At 40.9% G+C, this 26,656-nt stretch overlaps 2 protein-coding genes across 3 annotated transcripts in view; both read left to right on the forward strand.

Moving 5' to 3' along the window:
- The window catches only part of Sytl5 (synaptotagmin like 5), a 317,882-nt gene that overhangs the window by 71,902 nt on the left and 219,324 nt on the right, over positions 1 to 26,656 (forward strand). The gene's annotated exons all lie outside the window — the stretch shown is intronic.
- LOC130867827 (huntingtin-interacting protein M) lies at positions 25,985 to 26,332 on the forward strand. The gene has a single exon (XM_057760024.1). The coding sequence runs from the start codon at positions 25,985 to 25,987 to the stop codon at positions 26,330 to 26,332; it is 348 nt and encodes a 115-aa protein (XP_057616007.1).

Consider the following 26,656-nt stretch of genomic DNA (forward strand, 5'->3'; position numbering starts at 1 on the left):
TCCCCAGGCTGGGTATTTATAAATAAAAGAGGTTTATCTAATCCCGTGCTTGGGAAGTAAAAAGTTCAAATGGTATACAGTGACTCTACCAGGGGCATTCATTTTTTAATGTTTTTGAATTTTTGTTTGTTTTAAAGATTTATTTATTTTGTGTGTGTGTGCGCGCGCGGGCGCGTGCACTCGCACACGTGTGCATACATGCACATGTGTCTCATATGTTTACAGTGCCCTTGGAGGTCAGAAGAGGGGTAAGATTCCTGGAGCTTGAGTTCCAGGCTATGAGCCACTCAAAGTGAGTTCTGAGAACCAAACATGAGTCCTCTGGAAGAACAGCAAGTGCTGGTAACCACTGAGCCATCTCTCCAGCCCCCAACTAAGGACACTCCTAGAAGGTGATGGCATCACAGTGGCAGAAGGGTCCACTAAGAGGGAGAAATCATATTACCAGCCAAAATACCAAAGTGAGGGGAGGACCCAAGCTTGATGATTTTTAAACAATTTTCTTATAAGAACGAATGTAGGGTTCCAAGAGAACTGTCTTGCTCCCTCCTGAGGGTAGATCTTACTGTGACCTAAAGATTTCTCATTAGATGTCATCTCTTAAAAGCACAGCCATCTCTTCATCACTGAATAAACAACCAGACATCCAACATATGAACCCTTAGGGGACAAAAAAACCATATCCAGGTATTTTACAACAAATAACTCATCATTAACTATATCTACCCTGCACATTTTCATTGTATATTCAGGCATTAAGAGCCTTTTATTGTTTTTGAAAATTTAATACATGTCTACAATATATTGATCATATCCAACCACTCCTCCTTGGCTCTCTCTCCCCTCCAATTTCATGTCTTATTATGATTTTTTTAAGACCTACTGAATCTAATTATCGTTGCCTATATGTACTTGGGTATCAAGATAACCACTGGAGCATGGCCAATCTACAAGAGGCCACAGCCCTAAATAAAACTGACTCCCTATTCCCCAGCAGCCATTAAACGCCCATAGCTCATCAGCTGGGTGTGAGGCCTTGTGAGACCTTCCCATATCAATACTGGAATGTTGGAATTTAACATGAACATTTAACAGAAATAAAACCTCTTTTATTTGTAAGTACCCAACCTCAGGAATTTTACTATAGTAACCAAAATCAAAATAATACATGCACTTAAACTTTTCTTAGGGGAAGACACCATGCTAAATGTCCTCACATTGTCATATTAAGTGTCCCTAAACATACTGTAATGTTGACAAATTTGATCAGTCAACAGATTTTTAACTCCTCTTGACCTCAGAATGCATGAGCCACCACAGGTGCTCCATCATTTGCTTGCTGATTGATGGGTTTAGCTTTATCTTCCATGCTGGAACTGACATGTATAGGTCCTGCCTAATTTAGATACTACACATGAAAAGCCACCTTTTATTTCATTGTTAGATATTTTAAATTACAAATTGCAATATGATTCCTATTAATATTCTTCTCAAATGAGATATGCACACAGGAGAATAGAAGTTTTGTTTTAGAAATTCTGTATTTAAAGTAGAAGTGGAGCTGTAAGGACTATGAAGTATATGATATCAATATGAAGATTCTTGGAATTAATACCTAGATGGTTTGTTTTGCTACTATTTTGTTATTAAAATCTCTTGAACAAGTACAAATTTGAAACAAGTACAAATCTGCACTTCTATGCTATGATGGCCTCAAGTAATAGGGATAATTTAGCTTTAAAGAACATTCCTGGTAGAGCATGGTGGTACATGCATACAATCCTAGCACTTGGGAGTTCAAGATCAACCTCAACTACACAGCGAGTACAATGAGGGCTTGGGCTATATGAAATTGTTTAACAGAAATGAGCAAAGCGAAGTCCATAAAAGTTTGCACAAGTTAAGAAATAGGAGTTCTCCCCCCACATCTGACTTTTGCTACTGCTTTTACTTCACTAACTAAACTCCGGGCATTGTCAAAATAACTAGAGAACACTTGACACAGAATTATAGAGTAAATATCTCTGACTGGGCTTCCGCTTGGAAGAATTCAGCCCTTTAAATGCTATCGGAAAAGATAGATGAGTCAGAGTACAGAGTACACATCTTATTTTCACAGGTGACTAATGCTTCACAGATGGGTGATTTCAATGACAAAGAATGCCTTTGCTCCCATTTCCAAGTTTGAAATAATTTCTTCCCTCTTCCCAGTCCTTAATGTCTTTGACTTCCATAAGAATCTCCTTGATAATATAACTATTTTTGCTTCTTCTATTATGGAAACGACTTCTGGAATGTCTTTTACTTTTCATGGCTAATTTTGAACTAGAAAACATGAGTTTCTTAAGTCAAAGATCATCTAAATCTCTCTGTGAGTTCAAGGCCAGCTTGGTGCACAGAGCTAGTTCCAGGACAGTCAGGATTGTTACACAGAAAAACCCTGCCTCAAAAAACAAAAAGAACCAAAACAACAACAACAAAAGAGAGAAAGAAAGAAAGAAAGAAAGAAAGAAAGAAAGAAAGAAAGAAAGAGGAAAGGAAAGGAAAGGAAAGGAAAGAAAAGAAAAGGAAAAAAATATCTAAATCTTTTGAGGAAAATCAAACCCATCCAGCCAAGATGTCCTAGATAATTTCCACTATTGAGCAAAGATAGCATTAGGTATTAAAAGATGAAAATTCCATTTTAGCCTATTCTAGATGATTTTTTTTTACAATTTAAATTCAGCATAAAATTGCTCTGTTTTGTTGTTAATCTTTGAGATAGGGTTCCATTCTATAGGCTAGGCTGGCCTCAAACTGGGGACAATCCTCCTGTCTCCGCCTCCTAAGTGGAACTTATAGGAATGAGCTACCATACTTGCATGATCTGCTTATCAACTGTAGGAACTGTTAATCCCAGCACTCGGGAGGCAGAGGCAGGCGGACCTCTGTGAGTTCGAGACCAGCCTGGTCTACAGAGTAGTTCCAGGATGGGCTCCAAAGCCACAGAGAAACCCTGTCTCGAGAAACAAAAACAAAAACAAACAAACAAACAAACAAACAAAAAACCTGTAGGAACTGAAGAACAAGATAATATTTAGTATTCATATGATATCAACTAGATGACATGTATTATCTCATTTACTTCATGCAACATTTGTGAGGAAAGGAACAATATGCAAGTTTTACAGATAGGAAAGCTTAGAATAAGAAACATTAAAATTACAGATTTGGCAGACCTGCCTGGAGTTGCAAAAAATGGGTGTTTGACCTCATCTTTTGGACTTTTTCAACTGTCCACCACAAGAGAATCTGACTCCTGGGACAGGTCTCTTTTTATTCAACTTCTGTTTTTCCACAGTGAAAAAAAAATTCCTAAGGAAAAAAAAAAGGGTTTTATGTGTTTTTTTTATTTTTCCCATTCAAAAATTTAAATTTCTTCCCCTCCTCCCATTCCCCTCCCACTCCCCACTCACCCTCCTCCATTCCCCTCCCTCCTTAAGAGAGGGCAGGGAACCCTGCCCTGTGGGAAGTCCAAGGCCCTCCCTACTACATCCAGGCCTAGGAAGCTTTGCATCCAAATAGACTAGGCTCCCAATCAGCCAGTACATGCAGTAGAATCAAGTCCCAGTGCCTTTATCAATGGTTTCTCAGTCAGCCCCCATCGTCAGCCACATTCAGAGAGTCTGGTTTGATCGCATGCTCATTCAGTCCTGGTCCAGCTGGATTTGGTGAGCTCCCATTAGAACAGGTACACTGTCTCAGTAGGTGGACCAACCCTTCGTGGTCCTGACTTCCTTGCTCAAATTCTCCCTCCTTCTGCTCTTCAACTGGACCTTGGGAGCTCAGTCTGTTGCTCTGATGAGGGTCTCTGTCTCTATCTCCATCGTAGCCGGACAAATATTCTATGGTGATATTCGAGATAAACATCAGTGTGATAGTGGGGCAAGGCCAGTTTAGGCACCCTCTATTCTGCTGCCCAAGGACCTAGTTGGGGACATCCCTGTGGACACCTGGGATCCCCTCAAGAGCCAAGTTTCTTGTCAACCCTAAAGTGACTCCCTTAATGTAGATATCGTCTTCCCTGCTCTTATATCTGTCCTTCCTCCATCTCCACCCTCCAACTCCCCCAAGCTCTCTCCAGTCTTTCCTTTCTCCCATTGTCATTAAGACAAAAAGACATCCTACTGAATGGGAGAAGATCTTCACCAACCCTGCATCAGACAAAGGTCTGATCTCCAAAATATATAAAGAACTCAAGAAACTGGACATGAAAATTCTAATTAACCCAATTTTAAAAATGGGGTACTGAATTGAAAAGAGAATTCTCATCAGACGAAGTTCAAATGGCCAAAAGACACTTAACGTCTTGTTCAACCTCCTTAACCATCAGGGAAATGCAAATCAAAACAACTTTGAGATACTATCTTACACTTGTCAGAATGACAAAAAACAAAAACACGAATGATAGCCTATGCTGGAGTGGATGTGGAGTAAGGGGAACACTCATCCATTGTTGGTGGGAATGCAAACTTGTGCAACCACTTTGGAAAGCAGTGTGGCGGTTTCTCAGGAAATTCAGGATCAACCTACCTCAGGATCCAGCAATACCACTCTTGGGAATATACCCAAGAGATGCCCAATCTTTCTACAAAAGCATTTGTTCAACTATGTTCATGGCAGTATTATATGTAATAGCCAGAACCTGGAAACAACCTAGATGCCCTTCAATAGAAGATGGATAAAGAACGTGTGGAATATATATACATTAGAGTACTACTCAGCGGTAAAAAACAATGACATCTTGAATTTTGCATGCAAATGGATGGAAATAGAAAACACTATCCTGAGTGAGATATCCCAGACCCAAAAAGATGAATATGGTATGCACTCACTCATTAGTGGTCTTTAGCCATAAATCAAGAACATTAAGCCTATAGTTCGCAAGCCTAGAGAAGCCAAATAACAAGGTGAACCCAAAGAAAAACATATATAGAAACTGGAAGGAAACAAGATTGCAGGGCAAAAGTTGGGTGCATGGCGGTGGGGGTGGAGGAGTAAGGATTGGGGAAGGGAGACGGAGAGAGAAGGGAGAAAGGAAGAACTGGAGAGAGCTTGGGGGAGTGGGAGGGTGGAGATGGAGGAAGGGTGGATATAGGAGCAGGGAAGAAACAAAGGTTTTTATTTTTTGTTTTTTGTTTTTTTTTTTTTTGGTTTTTCGAGACAGGGTTTCTCTGTGGCTTTGGAGCCTGTCCTGGAACTAGCTCTGTAGACCAGGCTGGTCTCGAACCCACAGAGATCCTCCTGCCTCTGCCTCCCGAGTGCTGGGATTAAAGGCGTGCACCACCACCGCCCAGCAAAAAAAAAGATTTTAAAAGAGCGTAAAAATACTCAAGAAAACAAATAAAAGGTTGTAAAAGTAGATGAGGCAACTGCAGTAGCTGAATAATATGAACAAATGCTAGCTAATGTATTATTTGGAAACAGCACCTGACAACTCCGTGCTAGGCTGTGAAGTGGAAAAGTGTGTGACTGGAAAAGTCCAGTCAGCAAACTGGACTTTAAGGTACTTCATACTCATCTTCCATTTTGTGGCAGATGGCTGGTCACATTGTTCCAGGGACATGGAAAGCATTTAAAACTTGAAATAGTTTTTCCCAGTTTTGAACAAATTGTCTTGGTGAGAAATAATTTCTGACATGAAATCAACATGAAATAACAACGTCCTATTCGTATGTTCTAGTTATGCCCCTGAAGCAAGGCAGAATTCATTCCTTAAATGAGCAAAATTTTTGGTTGACGTCTATATATGAATTACAGAAAATTATTGCCCTGCAGGGAAAGAAAACTGGTACTTGAAGTCTTTCGGTGGCTGGCAGAGTTTCATAACTGTCACAATCTTTTCACTTTGTTTAATTCAGTTGACCACTGATTTGCTTCCATGTGAACACAAATCATATTTCTGGGCCTGAGTTGAGGTGGAATGCCTGAGGATTTTTTTTTTCTCCAGTGTCATGGGTAATAAATACTCCAGGAGATTTGTTGCCATCCACATTGGAATATGCTTGTGGGAACTCACAATTCTGACCTTGCTGCCCAGAACACAACCATTTTGATGATATTTTTCCTGTGTGTGTGGAATGCTGTAGAAATACTGAAAATGATACAAACCGTGTGTGTAGATACAGACCTGTAATTCCAGTACTTTCAAGGCTGAGGCAGGGGGTTTAGAAGTCCAACTCAAGCCACGTATCGGTGGCACATGCCTTTAGTCCCAGCACTTGGGAGGCAGAGACAAGTGGATCTCTGTGAGTTTGAGGCCAACCTGGTCTACAGAGTGAGTTCCAGGACAGTCAGGGCTGTTACACCTGTTTGGAAAAACCAAAAAGAAAAGAAAAAAGTTTAACCCAAGCCTCAATTAAATAGTGAGTTCCAGCCAAGCCTGGACTACATAATAAAATAAACAACAACGGGTCAAACATGGTGGTTAGGGAATATAATTCCATGTACTCTGTAAGGCTGAGACAGAAAGGCTCCAAGCTCAAGGTTGCCATGGTCAACAAAAGGATTTCAAGACTGACCTGGTCTACTTAGAAAGACCTTGTCACAAAACACACAAAACAAATTATATAAAAGGTGTGTGGATATAAACAGTGGGGGTGTGCTAGCGACATGTTCCAGTTTCTTTTTTTTTTTTTTTTAATCTTTTTTTTTGATTTTCAAGACAGGGTTTCTCCGTGGCTTTTTGGTTCCTGTCCTGGAACTAGCTCTTCTAGACCAGGCTGGCCTCGAACTCACAGAGATTCGCCTGCCCCTGCCTCCCGAGTGCTGGGATTAAAGGCCTGCGCCACCACCACCCGGCTTCCAGTTTCTTTTGATTGTTGTACCAGGGCACTTGAGCAAAAGCAATTTAGGGAGAAAAAAGTTTATTTCATTTACAGGTTATAGTCCACCATTGAGGGAAGTCAGGGCAGGATCTTCCGGCAGAAACTGTGGAGGAACACTACTTGCTGCCTCTCTCATGGCCTCATGCTTGCTAGCCTTCTTACATGCTCTAGGACACTGAACATGCATGAGGTTCTAGACCAGTCTGCTGTCTGTCTGCCCATCTATCTCCACCTCCCTTTCCCCCTCTCCCTCTCTCCATCTCTCCCCTCTCCTTACCTCTCTTCTTCTCTCCCTCTCTTCCTCTCCACCACCCCTCTTCCTCTTCCACTCTGCCCCTGTCCCTTTCCCTCTCTCTGTCTCTCCCTCTACTCCTGTCCCTCTCTTTCCTCCTTGCCTCTACTCTTCCCAATAACTTCTCCCTGTTCATCTCTCACTCTACCTGTTACAAGCTGGAGGACTTCAGCTTCAGGTTCTTTTCAAGTAATATCTATGAGGGCGCTCTGCCTTTATCCCCAGAGAGTGACCAAGCAAGATTGAATTGTTTTTATAATGATTCTTTACTAGAAACTTCAATATCCAAGACATCAATGGGGTTTACAATCTTAACAGGCATGGGGGATTGATAATGGGCAACACACAAGCAATTCAATATCACAATTATTAATCCTACTAATCCTAATACATAAAACCAATCCATAACCTTAATCTAATTTATCACTTATCCATAAAACACTTCTTAACCTTAATACAACTTATCCATTACCTATCTATAAAACACTTCTTAACCTTAATACAACTTATCCGTTAACATTTCCTAATCTTATCAATTATCCATAAGATATCTCTTAACATTTCACACACTAAACATATGTATTAACACATCTATGGTCTTAACATCTCATACATGCATGAAATACGACCTGGTATTCCCCGGCTTAAAAAGGGCTTTTTGAATTTCTTCAGGCTGGACGCCTGACCGCACTGGGAGCTGGATAGCAAGGTTCCCTGTAGTCTGTGCTAGGAAGATAAGGTTCCCATGTCCTGTTCCAGGCTGGTATCGGGTACTGGATCAATCCTTGACCACATAGTCTGCGGCCTGGTGCTAGTCTGTCTCAGAATGTAGGGCCTTTGGACTCGGCTTTTCGGGTGACCGAGTCTCGGGAGACAAGGCTTTTAATTCTCTACTCTCGAAGATGAGGCTTTGCTCTCGGGATGGCAAAGCGTTCTGTCTGCTCAGAAGACTTTGAAGCTTTGCTCTCGGGATGGCATTCTGAAAGGCAGAGTATCTTGTCTGTTCTTGGGAGACAGACCTTCAAAGTCCACTCTCAGGAAATGAGGCTTTGCATTCGGGATGCAAGGTGTTAAATGTCTGTTTTCGGGAGATGACGCTCTGTACTCGGGAGACAGAGCATTAAATGTTTAGGCAAGGCGTTTAATATTTCTGCTTTTCGGGAGGCAGGCTAGGAGGATCTCTCCACGGAGGCCTGATGCCAGAGCCATTGTGAGAAGTGAGATAACTGTCCTGCTTCAGCCGTCTCTTTGTGCCAGTTCGAAACTGCCCCTCATTTGATCCTTCTGATAACCAGATGTCCTAAGTTATTAGTATCGCCTGGCCACAGAAGGGTGGGGGTCCCTCTCGTGTGGCAAGATTACTTCCTTACCAAGGTTGCTAGGTGCAGCCTCCCCATCTGGCAGGGCCAGATGGGTGTGACAGACAGCCTTCAAGCAGGCAAATGTTCTCTTAATATTTCACCTTAGTAATTTTCCACACCACACATAAGAAGAAATGCTTTTACATTACACCAAGTTACATTTCATTCTTATTCTATAAATTTCCTGCTCTATCTACACTACAGATTCCTTTTTTATTCATTCAGAGGAATCTGTTTCCATGCTCATTACACTACCTCTCTTCATCTCTCCCTTTCTCTATGTCTCCCTCACTCCATCTTGTCTCTTGCTCTACCACACTCTCCCTATCTCCCTTCCCTCTCCCTCTCTCCATCTCTCTCCCTCTCTCCCCTCACCCTCTCTTCCCCTCTCATTCTCTTCCCTCCTCTCTCTCTCCCTTCCCATCTCTCCCTCTCTCCACCTTTGCCTCACCCTCTCTCTCCCTCTTCGCCTCTCCACCTCTCTTCTCCCTCTCTGTATCCCTCTCTCCATATACCTCTCTTACCCTTTGTTCTTCCCCCTCTCTCTTTCTCTCCCTCTCTTCCTGTCCTTCCTCTCTGTATCCCTCTCTGTCCTGCTCTCCCTCTCCACCTCTATCCATCCCCATCTCCCCCTCTTCTATTTCCCTCTCTCCCCCTCTCCTTCTTTCTCCCTTCTCTCTCCCTCTCTGTCTTCCTGTCTCACCAACTCACTCTCCCTCTCCCCTCTCTCTCCCTCCCTATCTCACGCCTCTCTTCATCTCCTCTCCTTCTCGCACTCTTCCTTTCTCCCTCTCACCATGCCCATTTCTTCTCTCTCCTATTTCTTACTCTCTCTCTTTCTCAATCTCTCCCTCTGCAGCTCTCGATCTCTCTTACCCTCTTTCCTTCTGTCCCCTTTTCTCTTCCTCCCTTTCCTCTCTCCATTCCCCCATCTCCCACTCTCCTCTCGTCCCCTCTCCCTCTTTCCCCATCACTTTTCTCTTTTTCTGTCTCCCTCTCCTCTCTCCCCTCTCTCTCCTTCCCCCTCTCCCTCTCTCTCTGTCCATTTCTTCTCCTGTACCTCTCTCCCACCTCTTTAATTCTCTCTCCCCCTCTTTCTCTCTCCTTTTCTCCCCCTTGCTCTCCCCTTCTCTCTTTCTCTGCCACTGTACCTCTCTTTCTCCCTCTTTCCGGCTACGCTCTCTCTGCCTCTCTTCTCTCCTTCCAATCCCTCTGGTCTCTCTTCCTGCCCCCCTCTCTCCCTCTCTCCCCTCTCTCTTTCTCTCTCCACCTTTCCTTCTCTTCATCTCTCCTTCTCCTTCCCTTCTCTCTCCCTCTCTTCCTTTCCGTTCTCTCTCCTCCCTGTCTCCCTACCCCTTTCCTTTTCTCCATCTCTCCACTTCGCCAACTCCCTCCTTTTCTCCCTCTCCTGTTTCCCTCTTCCCTCTCTTTCCCTCTCCCTTTATCACTCCCTCCCTCCTTTTCACCTCTCTCCTCTCTTCCCTCCCCCTTTTCTTTATTCCCCTCTCTCCTCTCCCTTTAGTTCTCTCTCCCTCTTCCTCTTCCTCCTTCTCTCTATCCCCCTCTCTACCTCTACCCCTTTCCTATTTCCCCGTCTCTCCCATTCTCTCTCTCCCTCCCACTTTCCCCCATCACTCTCTCTCCATATTGCCCTGGCTCCTCTCCATCTCCCTTTCATCCTCTCCTCTCACCCAGTCTCCCTCACTCCTGCTCTCTTTCTCTCTCCCTTTCTCCCCTCCTCTCCACATCAACCTCTCTTTCCCCCTCTATTTCCTTCCTTGTCTCTCTTTTCTATCTGCCCATTTCTGCTCCTGTACCTCTCTCTCCCTCTCCACCTCTCTCACTCCTGCCCCTGTCCTCCTCTCCCTCTTACTCTCTCCTTCTCTCCCTTTCCACATCTCTCCCCTTTCACTCTCTTGCTCTCACCCCATCTCCCCTCTTCCTCTCTCTCTGTCCCTCTCTCCGCTCTCTCTCCTCCTATCCATCTCCCTATCTCTTTTTCCCACTCTCCCTTTCCTCTCCCTCCCTCCTTCTCTCCCCATTCCTCTCCTTCTCTCCCTCTCTCTTTTCCCCTCTACCTTTCTTTGACTCTCTCCCTCTCCTTGCTTCTGACTGCATCTCTCTGTCTTTCTCCCTCTTTCTTTCTCTTAGTCTCTTAATCTCTTCCTCCCCTTTCCTTTTCTCCCTCTCCCTCTACTCCTCTCTCCCTCTTCCCCTCTCTTCCTCTCCTCTCCTCTTCCTCTCCACCACTCCCTCTTCCTCCCACTATAGAATTAAGAGCCAGTTACCTTCTGGGCAATAGTGGCACACATCTTTAATCCCAACACTGGAGTGGGGGGCAGAGCCAAGTAGGTCTCTTGAGTTCTACACCAGCCTTTTCTACAATGTGAGTTTCAGGACTGCCAGAACTAAACAGAGAAATCCTTTCTTAGAAAACCAAACAAGGAGGTCAGCTGCTACAAATTTCATGAGAAAGCTTCACAGCTATCAGTAGACTTATTTTCTCTATTTTTAACTATAGTTAAAAATAAAATAAAATATATATGGGTGTTTTGTCTTTATGTATGTTGGTGTACCACATTTGTGTCTAGTGCAGTTTGTGGGTCACCATGTGAGTGCTGAGACTCAAACCCCAGGCCTCTCACTCAGTAAAGAGCAGCCATTGCTCTTAACTGACAAGCCATGGCCTCAGGAAGCTGGTTTAAAAGAGGGAGAAAGAGCTCACTAGGTAAGGTTGGAAAGACAATGAGAGTAAGGGTAGAAGGCATGTCCTAGAGAACAAAGTGCTGTAATGTTAGCCTAGAGGCCTGAGAAAATATGACATACTTGAGTAACCACAAAAATTCTGTATGACTGTGTGAATTATTTTGGTTTTCAATTTTATTAAAATGCTGTTTATTTACAACATAGTGTATCCATTAAAAGAACAAAGTTTCATAGTTTTGATACATACCCCCCACAAATGACTATTATAATCAAGATACAGAGATTTTTGCTCTCTAGTATCCATTGTAATTCATCTCCTCCAGTTTTAGCCTCAGAAAAACGGTGATAGGTTTCCTGTTTCTGAAGATCAACTTACCTTTTCTAGATTTAAAATTTGTTTTTAAAGACTGGGTCTCGCTGTGTAGAGCACACTAGCTTGAAATTTACTATATACTAACCTGGCCTTGGACTTGCAGCAATGTAACTGCCTTTGTCTTCCAAATGCTGGTATTATAGCCGTTCACCATGTCTTAATCTGATTTCTGTTCTTATGCTGTGATAAAAGATGAACCAAAACCAGCTTGGAGAGGAAAGGGTTTATTTTAGCTTAGACTTTAAAGTCCATCACTGATAGAAAATCAGGGAAGAAACTCAAGGTGTGATCCTAGAAGGAGGAACATTGCTTACTGGCTTGATGCCCAGAGCTTACTCTTTCTTTTAAGATTTACTTATTTTATGAGCATTTTGCATGCATGTATACCAATTTATAGGTATAAAAGTAAGTTATAAGACAGTTTAACAGCATGACAATTTAGCATAATAACATTAATAGATTTCCCTCTAGGGCATATGGGCTTTTGATCAGGTTTTCTTCATGAGGCAATTGAATTCCCTCCTATGAAGACCTCAAATGCACTTCAGAAAAGCCTGTACACATACCATCCAAGTCTCTTTCTCCCCCTTCCCCACCCCAGAAAATTGTTAAACACAGTAGAAAGGTGGAGTTAATGTAGAAGTATGATCAGTGAAAGAGACAAAAGAAGTCCTCTCAAGATTGCTGTCTCTTTGGGGAGTCTGGTCTTACCAAAGTCTACATTGAGGGAAATCACTAAAATAATCCATCCTTCCAGGAAACAAATAAATTGAGAAATAATATTTAAGAGGGGATCACTATCCCCAGTTGATAAAATATCTGAGATTTCAGTTTCCAACCAAAATTACAATAGGTGGAAAGAAACAGTAAACCTGAATGGCTGAAGAAAGAATCAATAAACTTAATGATAAGTCAATTTAGATTACCTATTTTTAAATAAAACAGCATATTATATATTATTTTTATTCCTATGGAGTGTCTACCATAGGTAATCCTGCTCAGACACAAAGAAGTTTGCTTAGAGCTATGGGGTATGAAGGGCTAGAAGAAAAATTGCAAATGGGTACAGGGTTCTGTTTTTCTCCTATTTTCCTTTTTATTCCTTGGCAGGTTTATACATATATTGAAGGGATTTCAGTAGTATTCTCTCTCATCCTCCTTCCCTCTTCTTCTGAAACTCTTTATCCCAAAAAGTCCCTCTCCTCCTATTCTCAAGGCTGTTTATGTCTGTAAACTGGGTTTCATTTTGATCTGATATAAAGTTAGGGTGGCTACACATACCTGGCTGTGTTAAAAGCCATCTGATGATACACTTGAAATGCTTGGATTCTATGATATGTGGGGTATATTTCAGTAAAGCTTTTATAAAAACCAAAGCCCACAACCATATATATATATATATATATATATATAGTTTTCTGTACTTTGTGCGATACACTTATTTGTGTCTTTGGTTTCAGTTATGATCGTTGAATACCGTTGGTCACTTGAGTTGATTTTGCCAATTATGCCTGGGGTCATTCATCGAATGCCTTAGAAAAACAATTTGACTCAGCTCAGCTTTGTGTGCTGTCTTGGTGATAGTTAATGCTAAATATTGACTTTTTAAAGGGATGCCTAAAATCTGGTAAAGCATTATTTTTGGATAAGTCTGTGAGAGTATATTGGGCTAGGGTGTGAACAGGCAGACCAAGTTATAAAGATCCATTCTAAATATGGGTAGATACCACCCAATCAAATAGGGCCCAGGTAGAATAAAACAAAGGTGGAAAATTTGGTTTTTCTCTTTTATGGAGTTGGGATGATCTTCTCCTAACATTCCTGGAATCATAACATGAGTTTATCCAATCTTGGAACTATTTTGTACCAGAAACCCTCAAACACCCAAACTCACAGGTCTTTTGCCTCAGTTTGAGTTATAATATCAGTTTTCCTGGCTTTGAGGCTTTTGAACTAAGATTAAACCAAACTCCTGATATCCAGGGTCTCCACCAGCTTGCAAATGATGTGTCATAGGACTTCTGTCTCTATATTTGCACAAACTAGTTTTCCCAAGAAGCCCCCTCTCATATATATGTATTTATATATACAAACATGTATATGTATTATTGAATTATAAAAGTAAAGGATATCTATCCAATTGATTATCTTCTTTTTTCAAGATGGGGTTTCTCTGTATAGCTTTGGAGCATGTCTTTGAACTCTTTCTCCAGACCAGGCTGGCCTCTAACTCACAGAGATTCTCCTGCCTATGCCTCCTGAGTGCTGGGATTAAAGGCTTGATTCTCTTCTTTATAACTCTGATTAATGCACTTTTCATTTTCTAGTAAACTGGTTCATATTTTTTGACATAAGTAGGAAATTAAAGTAAGAGAGAAGAACCACAGGCCTCAATTAAAAAGTAGGTCATCTATCATTTCCTATTTTATTTATCCAGAGAAATAGTAAGACAAGCCCAGATTTATGAGGTGAGTGCATTTGTACTATGTCTTAAGACATGGAAGGAGTGGTTAAAGAGAATGAGATAATGTAGTTACTTCTGTGACCAATCCACTTTTCATTAACTAGCCCATGTCCTTTTAGAACCCCTTTCTATACCCATAAGGACATAATAACGCCTGTTTTGTGTGACATTCAATATATAGCAATTAACTCAGTGTCTGATGCCAAGAAGCTTTAATATATGTATTTTTAATGAATGATGAAATAAATAATGGGCAAAATGTAAGAAGAAAGCATTTCTAAGGATGTTATGGTGTCCTGCCTGTGCTTCCGACAGCCGATACAATTTCAGTGCATACTTTCTACTACCAAAACTTGTCATTCTTTGTACATGGGACTTTATTAGACCATCAAAATTCATTCTTCCCAAGAATATGCAAGTTCAAGGTGGTGGAGCATTGTCTTCCTGTGGATACTGTGTCTCCAATAAATTCCATAAAGTTCTTCAGTGATTTCTGCTTCTATATATTGAATGCTTTCTTCCCTTCTCTCTTTCACTTTCTCACTCCACTCTAACAAGTTAGATTGTGTTAATCTAATAAATGACCTCCAAAATAATCTAGAATCTACTTCATTGTGCCTATAAATGTTAGCTTATGTGGCTAAAGCAAATTCACAGATATGTTTAAGGTTCTTGACATAGGAGATTCTTCTTTAGAGTCAGAGAGAACCTACATGTATTCACACATGTCTACTTTAGAGCAAGGCAGAGAGAGATTCAGTATAAAAGAAAAAGAAATGTGACCACTAGAACAAGATTTTGTGCTGTTGGCTAAAAACATAAAGGGGCCACAACACCAAGAATGTACCTTTATGAGCTGTGAAAGGCATAGAAAATATTCTTCTCCAGAGCTTACAGAATGAGGATGCCACTGGAAACTTGCTTTCCACCCAGTGTAACTGATTTTGGTCTTCTGACCTGCTGATATGTAGGAGTCTAAATGTGTGTTTGAAGGTACCATATTTTTGGTGGTTCACTATAGCAACCATAGGAATTAAACATATAGCTTCTAGTACCTGGAAATGGGTTGTTGCTCTAATGAGTATGTAAAATTGTGGATGTGCCTTTGTATTTGGATACTGAATGAATACAGTAGAGAAATCTTATGCTGCCCTAGGAAATACCTAAAAGGCATCACAACCAGATTCCAGACAGAAATGTGACCATTGACGATGTAGCTGGAAAAAGCTTAGAAGGATGTTAGAAACATGCCATTGGAAACTGATGAGTTGCAGATGATACATGCTAAGATTAGTGACACATCCACATTAGTACATTTCCAAACACATCAGAGGAAAGGATAACAGCTTTTTCCACAGTATCACAATATGCTTGAAGAATAAAATGGGCATGCAGAGACAATCAAGAACCAGGTATCTCTAGGCTTTGTTAACGCTTTTACTGAGGTTGACCTGAAAATGTCATTCTGAACTAGGCCCGGTTGCATAGGCCTATAATCTTGGATATTCTGAAGGTTGGTACAGAAGGATTACCAATTCAAGGCCTGCTTGGGCTACAGACTGAGTTTGTGATCTGTCTGGGTACTTGCAATTTAAAGTAAAAAAGGAAAAAGTAGTTGGGAGTACAGTTCAGGGTTTTAGATAACTACATTTTACCCTGGAGCACATGGGCCTTTGGTGTGAAAATGTACTTCACCTTCTCAGCCCAAGTGAATTGACTATATTCTGTTACTACAGTTTTAACCACCTTCTATGGCTGTTAGTGTGCCTTCAAATACTGTTAGTTTAACTGCTGTCTGTTACTGTTGCTTTAAGCACCTCCTATTTCTGTTGCTCTAATTACCTTCTGTTAGTGTTGCTCTAACTTCCTTCCTGATTCTGTTAGCCAAACCCCTTCTGCTTCTGTTATTTTAACTGCCTTCTATTTCTGTTGGTCTAGTCACTTTCTGTTAACTGCTGGTCTAAATACCTTCTACTAACTGCTTGTCTAACTGCAGTCTGTTACTGGTGCTTTAACCACCTTCTACTGTTAGTGGAATAGCCTTCTATCACGGTTGTTTAACTCCATTCTATTACTACTGTTGCAACTTTGCATTCAGTTAAAGAATGTTCTCTGTGGCCGCAAACATAAAATGATTGTTTCCAATGGAAGATAGATAACCAAACTAATCACCATTAGCTTTGGGCCTGGAAGGCAGGCTAATTGTACTATGTCTTTAGTTTACCTTTTAATTCTGTGGTAATTTCAGGGACCTATACTGTTTATGGGGTTCATACATCACTAAACAAGGATAATCAGTTAGAGAATTGCTTGCTTAAATACTAGCATTTAAATTTTTGTTTCCTATTTGAGATTGTCTCCTTTCCCAATTTCCAACTCTTTGCATATAGTCTTATAAAGACAATGTTCTTCTTTGGTTACTTCTGGCTTTGTAGGGGAATCATTCCTGACCCCTTTAGAATCCTCTTTCTTTTGTCTGGATTTTAGTTTGTTTAATTGATTCCCATAGTAGTTGCCAGTTAGCATTCCTTTTTGTAATAAATATATTAAGTGATCTTTTGGTTTCATAGGGACACACAACATGGCAACTCTTCTAAGCACCCTGTTTATTTGGGATTTTCATATAATGATGTGAATATCTGAACAGAAATGTACTTAGACCTTGTGGCTTTTGTAAGAAAAAATATAATTGTACTATTGTAACTGAAGAGCTTGTTTTTCATGTTAAAGTTTTTGTTTTACAATGAAATCGTGTTTCCTATCTGAAGTGCATGGTACTGGTTTGTCCTATATTTTTCCAGAGAACATGCACAGACAAAAGAATAAGGATCACCAGTAGGAGAATTCCAGTACTCAGAGAATAATGCCTAAAACACATTCCACACAGAGAATTAGCCATTGCTTGAAAGTATATTAAAAATAGCACAATAATAATGAATAAAGCAGGACTGATGTGTACACGTTGTAAGAACTAACAGTATGCCGATTTGGAACATTTCATAGGTGTTGATTCAGGCATTCCAGGTATAATTAGAGACTGTAAAACTTGGTTGGTTTTTCCCTCTATTGGATATGTAATTGGTAAAGATCTTTTCCAGTTCTGTATGCTGCCCTTTGTCTGAATTATGGTGTCCTTTACCATACAGAAACTTTTCAGTTTAATGCGGTTTCTTTAGTTGTTGATTTCTGTGCCTGTGCTATTGGTGTCTTGTGCAGAAAGACCTTTTCTGTGTCCAATGAGTTTAAGATTATTTTCTACTTTCCCTTCTATCAGATTCAGGATGTCTGATCTTATGTCAAGGTACTTGGTCTACTTGGAGATGAGTTTTGTGCAGGACAATAGACCTGGGTTTACTTTCATTCTTCTACATATCGTTCCTCTAACCAGAACCATTTGTTGAAAATGCTGTCTTTTCTACAGTGTACACTTTTAGCTTCTTTCAAAATTTAGGTTTCCATAGGTGAGTGGACTTATGTCTGGGTCTTCAATTCAATTCCATTGATCAACATGTCTGCTTTTATGCCAATGTCATGCTGTTTTATTACTATAGTTCTATAGTACAATTTGAATTTTGAAATGGTGATACCTCTAGCAGTTCTTTTATTATTCAGGATTGTCTTAGCTATCTTGGATTTTTTGTTTCTTTATGAAGTTGGAAATTGTGGTTTTTATTCAATATCTGTGAAGAATTATATTGAAATTTTATGGGAACTGCATTGAATCTATAGATTATTTTGGTTGGATGGCCATTTTCATATGCTCCATAATCATAACAGATCTTTCCATCTTCTGGGGTCTTCTTTAATTTTTATTCAATGTCTTAAAGTTTTTTTTTTTTTTTTTTTTGGTTTTTCGAGACAGAGTTTCTCTGTGGTTTTGGAGCCTGTCCTGGAACTAGCTCTTGTAGACCAGGCTGGTCTCGAACTTACAGAGATCCGCCTGCCTCTGCCTCCCAAGTGCTGGGATTAAAGGCGTGCGCCACCACCGCCCGGCCTTAAAGTTTTTAATCATGTAAGTCTTTCACTTGGTTGATTAGTGCTACTCCAAGATATTTTTGAGGCTATTCTGAAAGGTATTGTTTCCTGGATTTCTTTCTCAGTCTGTCATTTGTATATTTGGTGTCAATTCTGTATCCTGCTACTTTGCTGAGAGTTTTCATCAGCTGTAGAAGTTCCTTGAAGCATAATTAATAAAACTCAGAGAAAAAAAATCGGGGTTCAACCTGAAGGCCAGAAAAGCAAAGCAACCAGCTGTTGGCTCTTACCTCAATCAGAGTCCAAAATAACAAACCTGCCTCCAGGAATCTCAGAATGAGATCGAGACTAAGCACTGTCTCCTCCCATTTTGTAATTCTCTCTAGTTCTGGGATTAAAGGCCTACACCACTACCACCTAGTTTCTATGGCAAGCTACTATGACTACTGGGGGTAAAGGTGTGTGTTATTGCTGCCTGGTCTGTGAGGCTGACTAGTGTGGCTGTTTCACTTTGTGATCCTCAAGCAAGCTTTATTTATTAAAACGTAAATGAAATGCCACTACATTTCTTGGTATGTCTTTAGGATCTTTTATGTATAAAATCATATCATCTGCAAATAAGGACACTTTGACTTTTCCATTATTGTTTGTATCCCTTTAATCTCCTTCAGTTGTCTTACTGCTCTAATTAAGACCTCAAGTACTATATTGACAGGAATGGACAAGATGGACTTCTGAATTAATTAGTTTTTATTGATGTAATAAAATCAAGGTAACGTGTTACAAGGAACTATTTACTTTGGGTTTATAGTTTCACAAGGATAGCAGTCCATTACCATTGGGGCAAGATACAGCTCTGTGTTGGGCTGGTTCTGTTCACTGTGTAAAGCTATCCTTGGCAGATATCCTATGCCTCTAGCATGCCCAGCATGATGCCCCCAACAAAATCAAGGCTTCACTTTCACAGCTTCATACATTGACCCTGCGGGGCCTCTTGTCCTCTCAAAGCCTTCATGCAGTGACTGCCCTGTAACACATTGCCTGGCCACAAAGCCTCTCCATGACCAAAAGAAAGATTCCACAATCCCTTTATCCATGCATCTTTCATTCCTCTAAAGCCAGAATGACGTGGATAAAACTACCAAGTACTGATGACCACATGATACAGAGCCTGGCCCCACATAATACGGAGCCTGGCCCCCTTTAAACACATTTGCAGCAGCTTTCACTTGTGGGTTTTTAGGAGCAGAAAGTTCCATAGGCCATTTACTTCCACAATATGGCATCTTAGCTTGGTGGGGGGTCTTACCCTGAGGACACCCTTCACTTTATTCAATTGCTAATCAACCTCCCCTCAACCTCTCTTACCTATTTCAGCACAAGCAGTGACTTCAACATTGACTTTCTTGGTGTTTATTCTCTTCAAACTGTACATTTTATATTTCTTTTTGTCCCATTTGCCGTTTATTTCTGTTATAGGCATGAATAATAGCAATTACTACATCAGAATCACTATTAAGGTATCTTGACATTTCTGAAAAAGAAATTCGTACTTTTTAAATTTAGTCTCAGGCAGATATCCTATGCCTCTGTTAGGTCCATTTGATTTATGATGTTATTTATTTTTGTGTTTCTCAGTTTAGTTTTTGTTTGGATGGTCTATATATTGGCAAGGTTGAGAAATTGAAGTCATCCACTATCACTGTGTGAGGGTCAGTATAATATCTATGTTAGTGTTTATGTAGAAACTTGGGTGCCCTGGTATTTTGTGCAAAAATATTTAGAATCGCAATATCCTCTTAGTATATCTTTCCCTTAATGTGTCTGATTTTCTATCTCTTCGGATTAGTTTTGTTTTGAAGTTTGTTTTTTTCAAACATTAAAATACTATTGTTATGTTGAAACATCGTGACCAATAGCAAGGCAGGGAGAAAAAGTTTATTTGGCTTATACCTTCTACATGACTGTTCACCACTGAAGGAAGTCAGGGTAGGAACTTAAACAGCGCAGGGACCAAAAGGAAGGAGCTGATGCCATAGAAGAATGCTTTGAATTTGGCATGTAGCTTATTCTTTTATAGTCAAACTCAAGCATGAAGTCTTATTTAGATATTTTTCCATACCAAATCTTTATTTTCCATAAGTTTCTCTCAATTTGGCACATGTAAACTCAGGCAAGATATTTTCTTCCTTCCTAAGGTATGACATTTTTCAAATGAAGCTGCTATTGGCTAATTATCACAGTAGTCCACAAAGTGTCGAGTATGGACAGCCACTGTTTGAGTTGGTCCAGGAAAATAATGGACCTGAGTCATGTTCTCCTTAGTCAATCACACCTCTGTTTGTATCTTAACAAAAAAACAGGAAATGTAGACCTGGATGTCATGGACATTGTATTTTGAATGTCTGTTATCAGCACACACAAGCCTTGGAGAGTTTTTAACCAAGAACTTTAAATCAACAAATTTGTTTGCCTACAAGATAGGTACTTTCAATTTTCTATATTATTTTAAATGTAATTTGGGTTTTCTCACGGGCTACTTCAGATCACTCTCCCCATTGCTCACAAAAAGAGATGTTTTTCTTCACGGTTTGGGGTTCAAAATCTTCCAAATAATAAAGTGTACACCCCAAAAGTAACTCTGGGAATAGAATGATTGGTTGTTTAGTCTAGGGAAGAAAAAAACAGGCAGAGGACAGATGGTTCTTTTTTGTTGTTGTTGTTGTTGCTATGGACACTATTCTCTTTGCAGTGTACCAAAGAGACTTCTTTTCTTGAAAAAAAAAAAAAGAAAGAAAACAGGAAGCCAAAAAGGGATGATGATGGGAAAGAAAATCTCTGAAACACCCCCAGATTGTCTTCTTGTTTTCAAGCCTGACAAGGTATGGCCTACAACAAAGCAGCTCCTTAAAGAGGACCTTTGACATAGAGTGACTTTCTACCTTCTGCAACGTGTCCCCACCAATATGGACTTGGGATTGCTGGCTATGCCTGAGGAAATTCATTACCAGTTCTTTGATATGTATTTGTCTAAGATTCTTAATCCTCCCCGCAACCCAGTTATTGGCGCGCTTTAAAATCTTTTTTTTCAAACACAGTCCTTGTTTATTTTTATTTATTTTTTCTTTTATTAAAAATATCCAAATGAGGAGCAGAAGGAGGGAGAACATGAGCAAGGAAGTCAGGACCACGAAGGGTGCACCCACCCACTGTGACATTGGAACTGATCTATTGGGAGCTCTCCAAGGCCAGCTGGACTGGGACTGAATAAGCATGGGTTGAAACTGGACTATCTGAACATGGCGGACAATGAAGGCTGATGAGAAGCCAAGGACAATGGCACTAGGTTTCGATCCTGATACATGAACTGGCTTTGTGGGAGCTTAGCCTGTTTGGACGATCACCTTCCTGGACCTAGATAGAAGTGGGAGGACCTTGGTCTTCCCGCAGGGCAGGGAATTTGTACTGCTCTTCAGTATCGAGAGTGAGGGGGAATGGAGTGGGGGGAGGAGAAGAGGAGTGGGGATAGGGGGAGGGGAGTGGGGGGAGGGGCAATATTTGGGAGGAGGGGAGGAAAATGGGAAACGGGGACAGCTGGAAATTTTAATTAAAAAAGAATAAAAATAATAATATAAAAAAAAGAAAAAATATATCTTTTTTCATTTTACATACCAATCCCAGTTCCTATTCCTTCCCCTCCTTCTATTCCGTACTTTCTCCCCGACCTTACTCCACATCCACTCCTCAGAGAGAGTAAGGCACATTGCTTTGAGGAAGGACCAAGGCCCTCCCTACTATATCTAGGCTAAACCAGGTAACCCTCCAAAGAGAGTAAGATCCCAAAAAACCAGTACAGTGGGAATAAATACTGGTGCCACCATCAGTGACTCCTTAGTCTGCTCCAACTGTCACCCACATTCAGAGGGACTAGTTTGGTCCTATGCTTGTTCCTTCCCAGTCCAGCTGGAGTTGGTGAGCTCCTATTAGTTCAGGTAAATTGTTTCAGTGGATGTACCCTTCATGGTTTTGACCTCTTTGTTCATATTCTCACTCCTCCCACTCTTTGACTGGACTTTGGGAGCTCAGTATAGTGCTCCACTGTGGCTCAGCATGATTTTAAATCTTAACTCTTAACTATGACCCATGATTTCTGTAATAGAGGAACATATTCTGTGTGCTATGAGAATTTCTAGTTTTAGAGGGCCCACAAAGGGTACATCTATCCTCTGCTAAGGAAGCCTTTTATTTTGTTTAATTTTCATTCATGCCACATAAGACCAAATTTTTATCTTACTCCCCTTTATAATCTTCATGTCTACCTGATTAGTAGTTAAGGAAGCATGTGACTTGCCAAGCGAATGGGGAAAAATAGTCATCCGTGGATTCCAGGCCTGCAAATAGCAAGGTTTTCAGTGAAGAACTTGGTGACCAGCAGAAACACAAATAATAAAATAAAGAGCACTCAGCCAGGTGAATGATAACTCTGGAACCCTCAGGTCCCTGTGAACTAACTGAAACACAGATAATGTACTTATGTCCACAATCTGCAGAGGCTAGGCATATTGAAGTGACGGTCCTAGTGTGTTTCTCTACTTGGGGAAGAGAGTTTATTTGGACTACAGATTAAAATTCATATCACTGAGGATATCCAAGGCAGAAACGTGGAAACAGGAACTGAAGCTGAAACCATGGAGGAATTCTACTTGCTGGTTTGCTGCCACTAGCTTCCTTAGCTACTTTTCTTTTTCTCTTATTTTTGAGATCATAATATAATCACATCATTTCTCTTTTCCTTCTTCTCCCTCCAAACTCCTCTTCCATACATCCCTCCATCCGTCCTTGATTTCTTCACCTCTTCCATACACTCCTCCTCCCCTCCTTGATTTTTTCAAATTTATGGTTTGATTTTTCTTTAGTTGTTGTTACACACACACACACATATGTATATATACATGTGTGTACAAATATAAACATGTATATACATTGCTCAGTATGTATAATGTTATTGTGTTAGCGTATTATGTTTTTAGGGATAATTGTTTGGTATTGAATAACTAATTGGTATGTTCTTCTCTGGCAAAGATCACTTCTCCCACCCAATTTTCCTCCATTGCTTGTAGATATTTATGTAGGGCTGAGTCTCACAGTAATTCACACATTAAAATGTTTATTTTTATCCTTGTTCAGCTTATGATTGGGCAGCCATGTTGGTGAGACTTTATGGGTGTAACTTCTGTCTAGGAGACAAGAATCTCACAGTAAACTCTCTGAACCCTCTGAATCTTTCAGTCTTTCCACCCTCTCTTCCACAGTGTTCCCTGAACCTTAGCAGTTGTTTTATCTATGTAGCCATTGGCACTGGACTCCACAACTTGTCATTTTGCTTGGCTGTGGTTCTGTAATGGTCTCCAGCTGTTGCAAAATGAGAGATGGATTATATTTGTCTGTGGCTATAAGAACAAATATTTAGAGTGTAGCTAGAGATTATGCTGATTTAGTAAATTGGTGGTTGTAGGTTCTCTTCCAAGGTCCATAACTTCACTAGCCCTGGGCACTTGGTTTTTGTTGAGTGAGTCTTAAGTACAATTAGGGAGCTGTTGGTTACCACCAAGGTATTCCATATTACTACCGCATTCCTAGGGTTACCGTGTCACTCTTGTTGTGGTGGTGGTTTATGGGAATTATAACTGGGAAGGATGAATGGTTGCTTTTCTCCTTTGGGTGCTTTCATTGTACCTATTAGTACTACTCAGGGAGGAGGCATTCAGGTCAGTTCCAGATCAGGGGCCTCTGGGTCCTGTGTCTGAAGTGATTTGTTTCTTCAGAAATATGGACTTACTTTCTATTTCTGGGAGTCAACCAAGTGCAATAGTCATAGATGTAGGTTTGGGGAGTCTCTTGAAGAACACTGACCAGTAATACCAAAGGAGGTCTCTCATGCCTGATGTTGAGTTTTTGCTAGAGGGTCTTTGTTTCTTGTAGGGAACATTTTCAGCTCAGGTGATAAAATTTCATTCAAATTATATGTGCATATTTATACACAATCTCAAGTATATTATAGTTTTTTCCTTTTGACTTTTTCATATATCCTACCTGCTATTTGATACTTTCATCCTTCTGTATTTTTCTCTCCTCCTTAATTAAAGTTACTGCTTCTCTCCCATGCCCTGATCAGATCACGTGGACCCTGCTACTTCCTTCTTTATTACTCCCCCACCCTTACCCTGTCAGTGGTTCCCCTTTATGCTGATAGTTTCTGCAATTACTCCAGGATATGTACTCACATCTGAAGATTTGGAGCTAGGCACCTCCAATGGGAGAGAACATAGGAGGGTTGTCTTTCTGGGTCTGGGTTACTTCACTCAATATGATCTTTTCCTAGTTCTAAACCTGAGAAGTTCATGGTTTTATTTTTTTTTATAGCTGAAGAGTTTTCCATAGTGTACCTATTCTATAGTTTTATTATCCATTCAACCATTAAAGGGCATTTAGGTTGTTTCCACTTCTTGGCAATTGTGAACAGTATAGCAATGGACGTGGTGGAGCAAGTATATGTACTGTAGGCATTTATCAAGGAGTGGTAGAGCTGAGATTTATTTTTAAATTATTTTAAATTAAATTTTATATTATGAAGCTATTGTGAATGAGAGTATGTCCAGTATTTGCTTTTCTGTTTGTGCTCATGTCAAGAGAAGGGGAGACCAGGAACGGCCTGTGGCACCCGGACATCTTCGACCAGAAAGACAGAAAGCAGGTTGGAAAGCAGGCAGGGATACAAACAGGGAGTGTGCACAGACAGAGAGACCAATAGTGTCTCTCAGAGAGCTGCTGTTGAGGAACTGGCACCCTAGGTGCTCTTCTGGGGTTACCGTAGCTATGGAAGAGAGTAGTATCTACAGAAGAGAACAGCAAAACAAGGAAGGGGTTTACAATCATTAGCACTGGACACTATGGCTTCACAGAGAACAAGTAGTTATGGGCTCTTCTGAGGCAGGTGAGACCAGAGAAGCAACAGAGGAGGCAGATGCCAACAGAGAGCCCCCAAATGATCAGAGTCATACAAGAAGGAGATACAAGAATGAACTTGAGGGCTTTAGAGTGAAAAAAGGGAACTGAAACTCAAAACAGGGAAGAGAGTGGCATCCTAGTGGCAAGAACCCCAGGGAAAGGAAAGAGGGAACTGGAGAAGATCCCAGACAGCAGGATTCAGGAAAAGGAGAGGAGCCAGAAAGAACCCCCTAGAAGAAGCAGTCCAAAGCCAAACAAAGAAGTAGGTGGAGGAAATAATGGGGACATAACGTAAGGGAAAAAGATAGAGATGGTACTGAAGAGTAAATCTGTTCCAGGAGAGTACTGGGGGGAAGGGTGGCATCTCAAGCTACAGAGTCAGTGAGAATTCTGAGCATGTCCTCTTCCAAAAATAGATGTTTTCAAATTGGAAAAACTCATGTGGATGTGGAATGAACAAGTTCAAAGGAGAATACAAATAGTGTACAGGAATTATAAGCAAGCCTACTTAAATAAGTAAATTGAATCAAAATGACTTTCAATACTGTTTGAGGAGGTCAGTCAAATCTCTACCAGGAAAGCATTTTTGACATGTTTATCAGTGCCCGGTAATTAATGAAAGTTTAATAGACAGACAGTTTTCAACTAAAACACATGTCTACAATGTTGTTAATTCGAGTGTAATTAAGGGGAGTTAAATGTCTCTCAAAATCACGGTAGGGAGGTCAGATTGCTGTGACAGATATTTCTAGACTGAGACCTAGTTTGAACTCACTGGTGCCTGGTGGTCACCGGTGACATCTCAAAGCCTAAGATGTCATAAAGGCAGCTCCTGACCAGGCTGGGGATGCAATGGGCAGGGCTGAACACTGTCTTCAGAAAACCAGTCCTGCTGGTAAACCAAGCAGAGCTCACCGGAGCCTAGTCCATCAAACCATCATGTCAGGGAAGAACGAAGAAAATTCTTGCAGTGACAACAAGATGGAAGATCCTTCTCCTAGGCCCGATGTAGAGGTTCCTGTGAACTACGTGTACCGCCTACTGCAGGAAGAGCAATATACTCCCTGCCTAGGTTCCACCACTTCAGATTTCCTCCTCGCCATGCTTGATTACCTTACCGACTATATCCTGGAGGTGGTGGGCTCCGAAGCCAACATCAACAGCCAGCAAGATATCCCACAAGATGGAGAGAGGCAAGGAAACAACGAACACGAACCATCTCATGCCTTCAAGAACGCGCCTTTCTCTCTGTTTGATGAGATGCCTGGACCCAGAAGGAATGGCTGAAGAATGGGGGACAGAACCCAAGGGTGGAAAGCCTCACAGACTCAGCTAGGACCATGAAGGCTAATAGCAGAGGAGGCTCCCCTGGTGTCCTTGAATACTAATAAAATGTTTAAATGGAAGCTACTTGTTCTGACTCTTAATTTACCTTTCTGAGTTAGAGGTTTTCATAAGATACTAGGAGAGGGTGGAGGATGGAAATTGTGGATAGTAATGGGTGTTTGAATGGGTGATTTAGAGTGAGTATAGTAAACACTTCTCCCTGGGGTTGGCTTGGGTGGAGGGGAGGAATTGAGTGATGGGAGAAAGTGGGTGGAGGGGAGGGCA

The sequence above is a fragment of the Chionomys nivalis genome, chromosome X (genome assembly GCF_950005125.1).
Source record: "Chionomys nivalis chromosome X, mChiNiv1.1, whole genome shotgun sequence".
Taxonomy (NCBI): Eukaryota; Metazoa; Chordata; class Mammalia; order Rodentia; family Cricetidae; genus Chionomys; species Chionomys nivalis.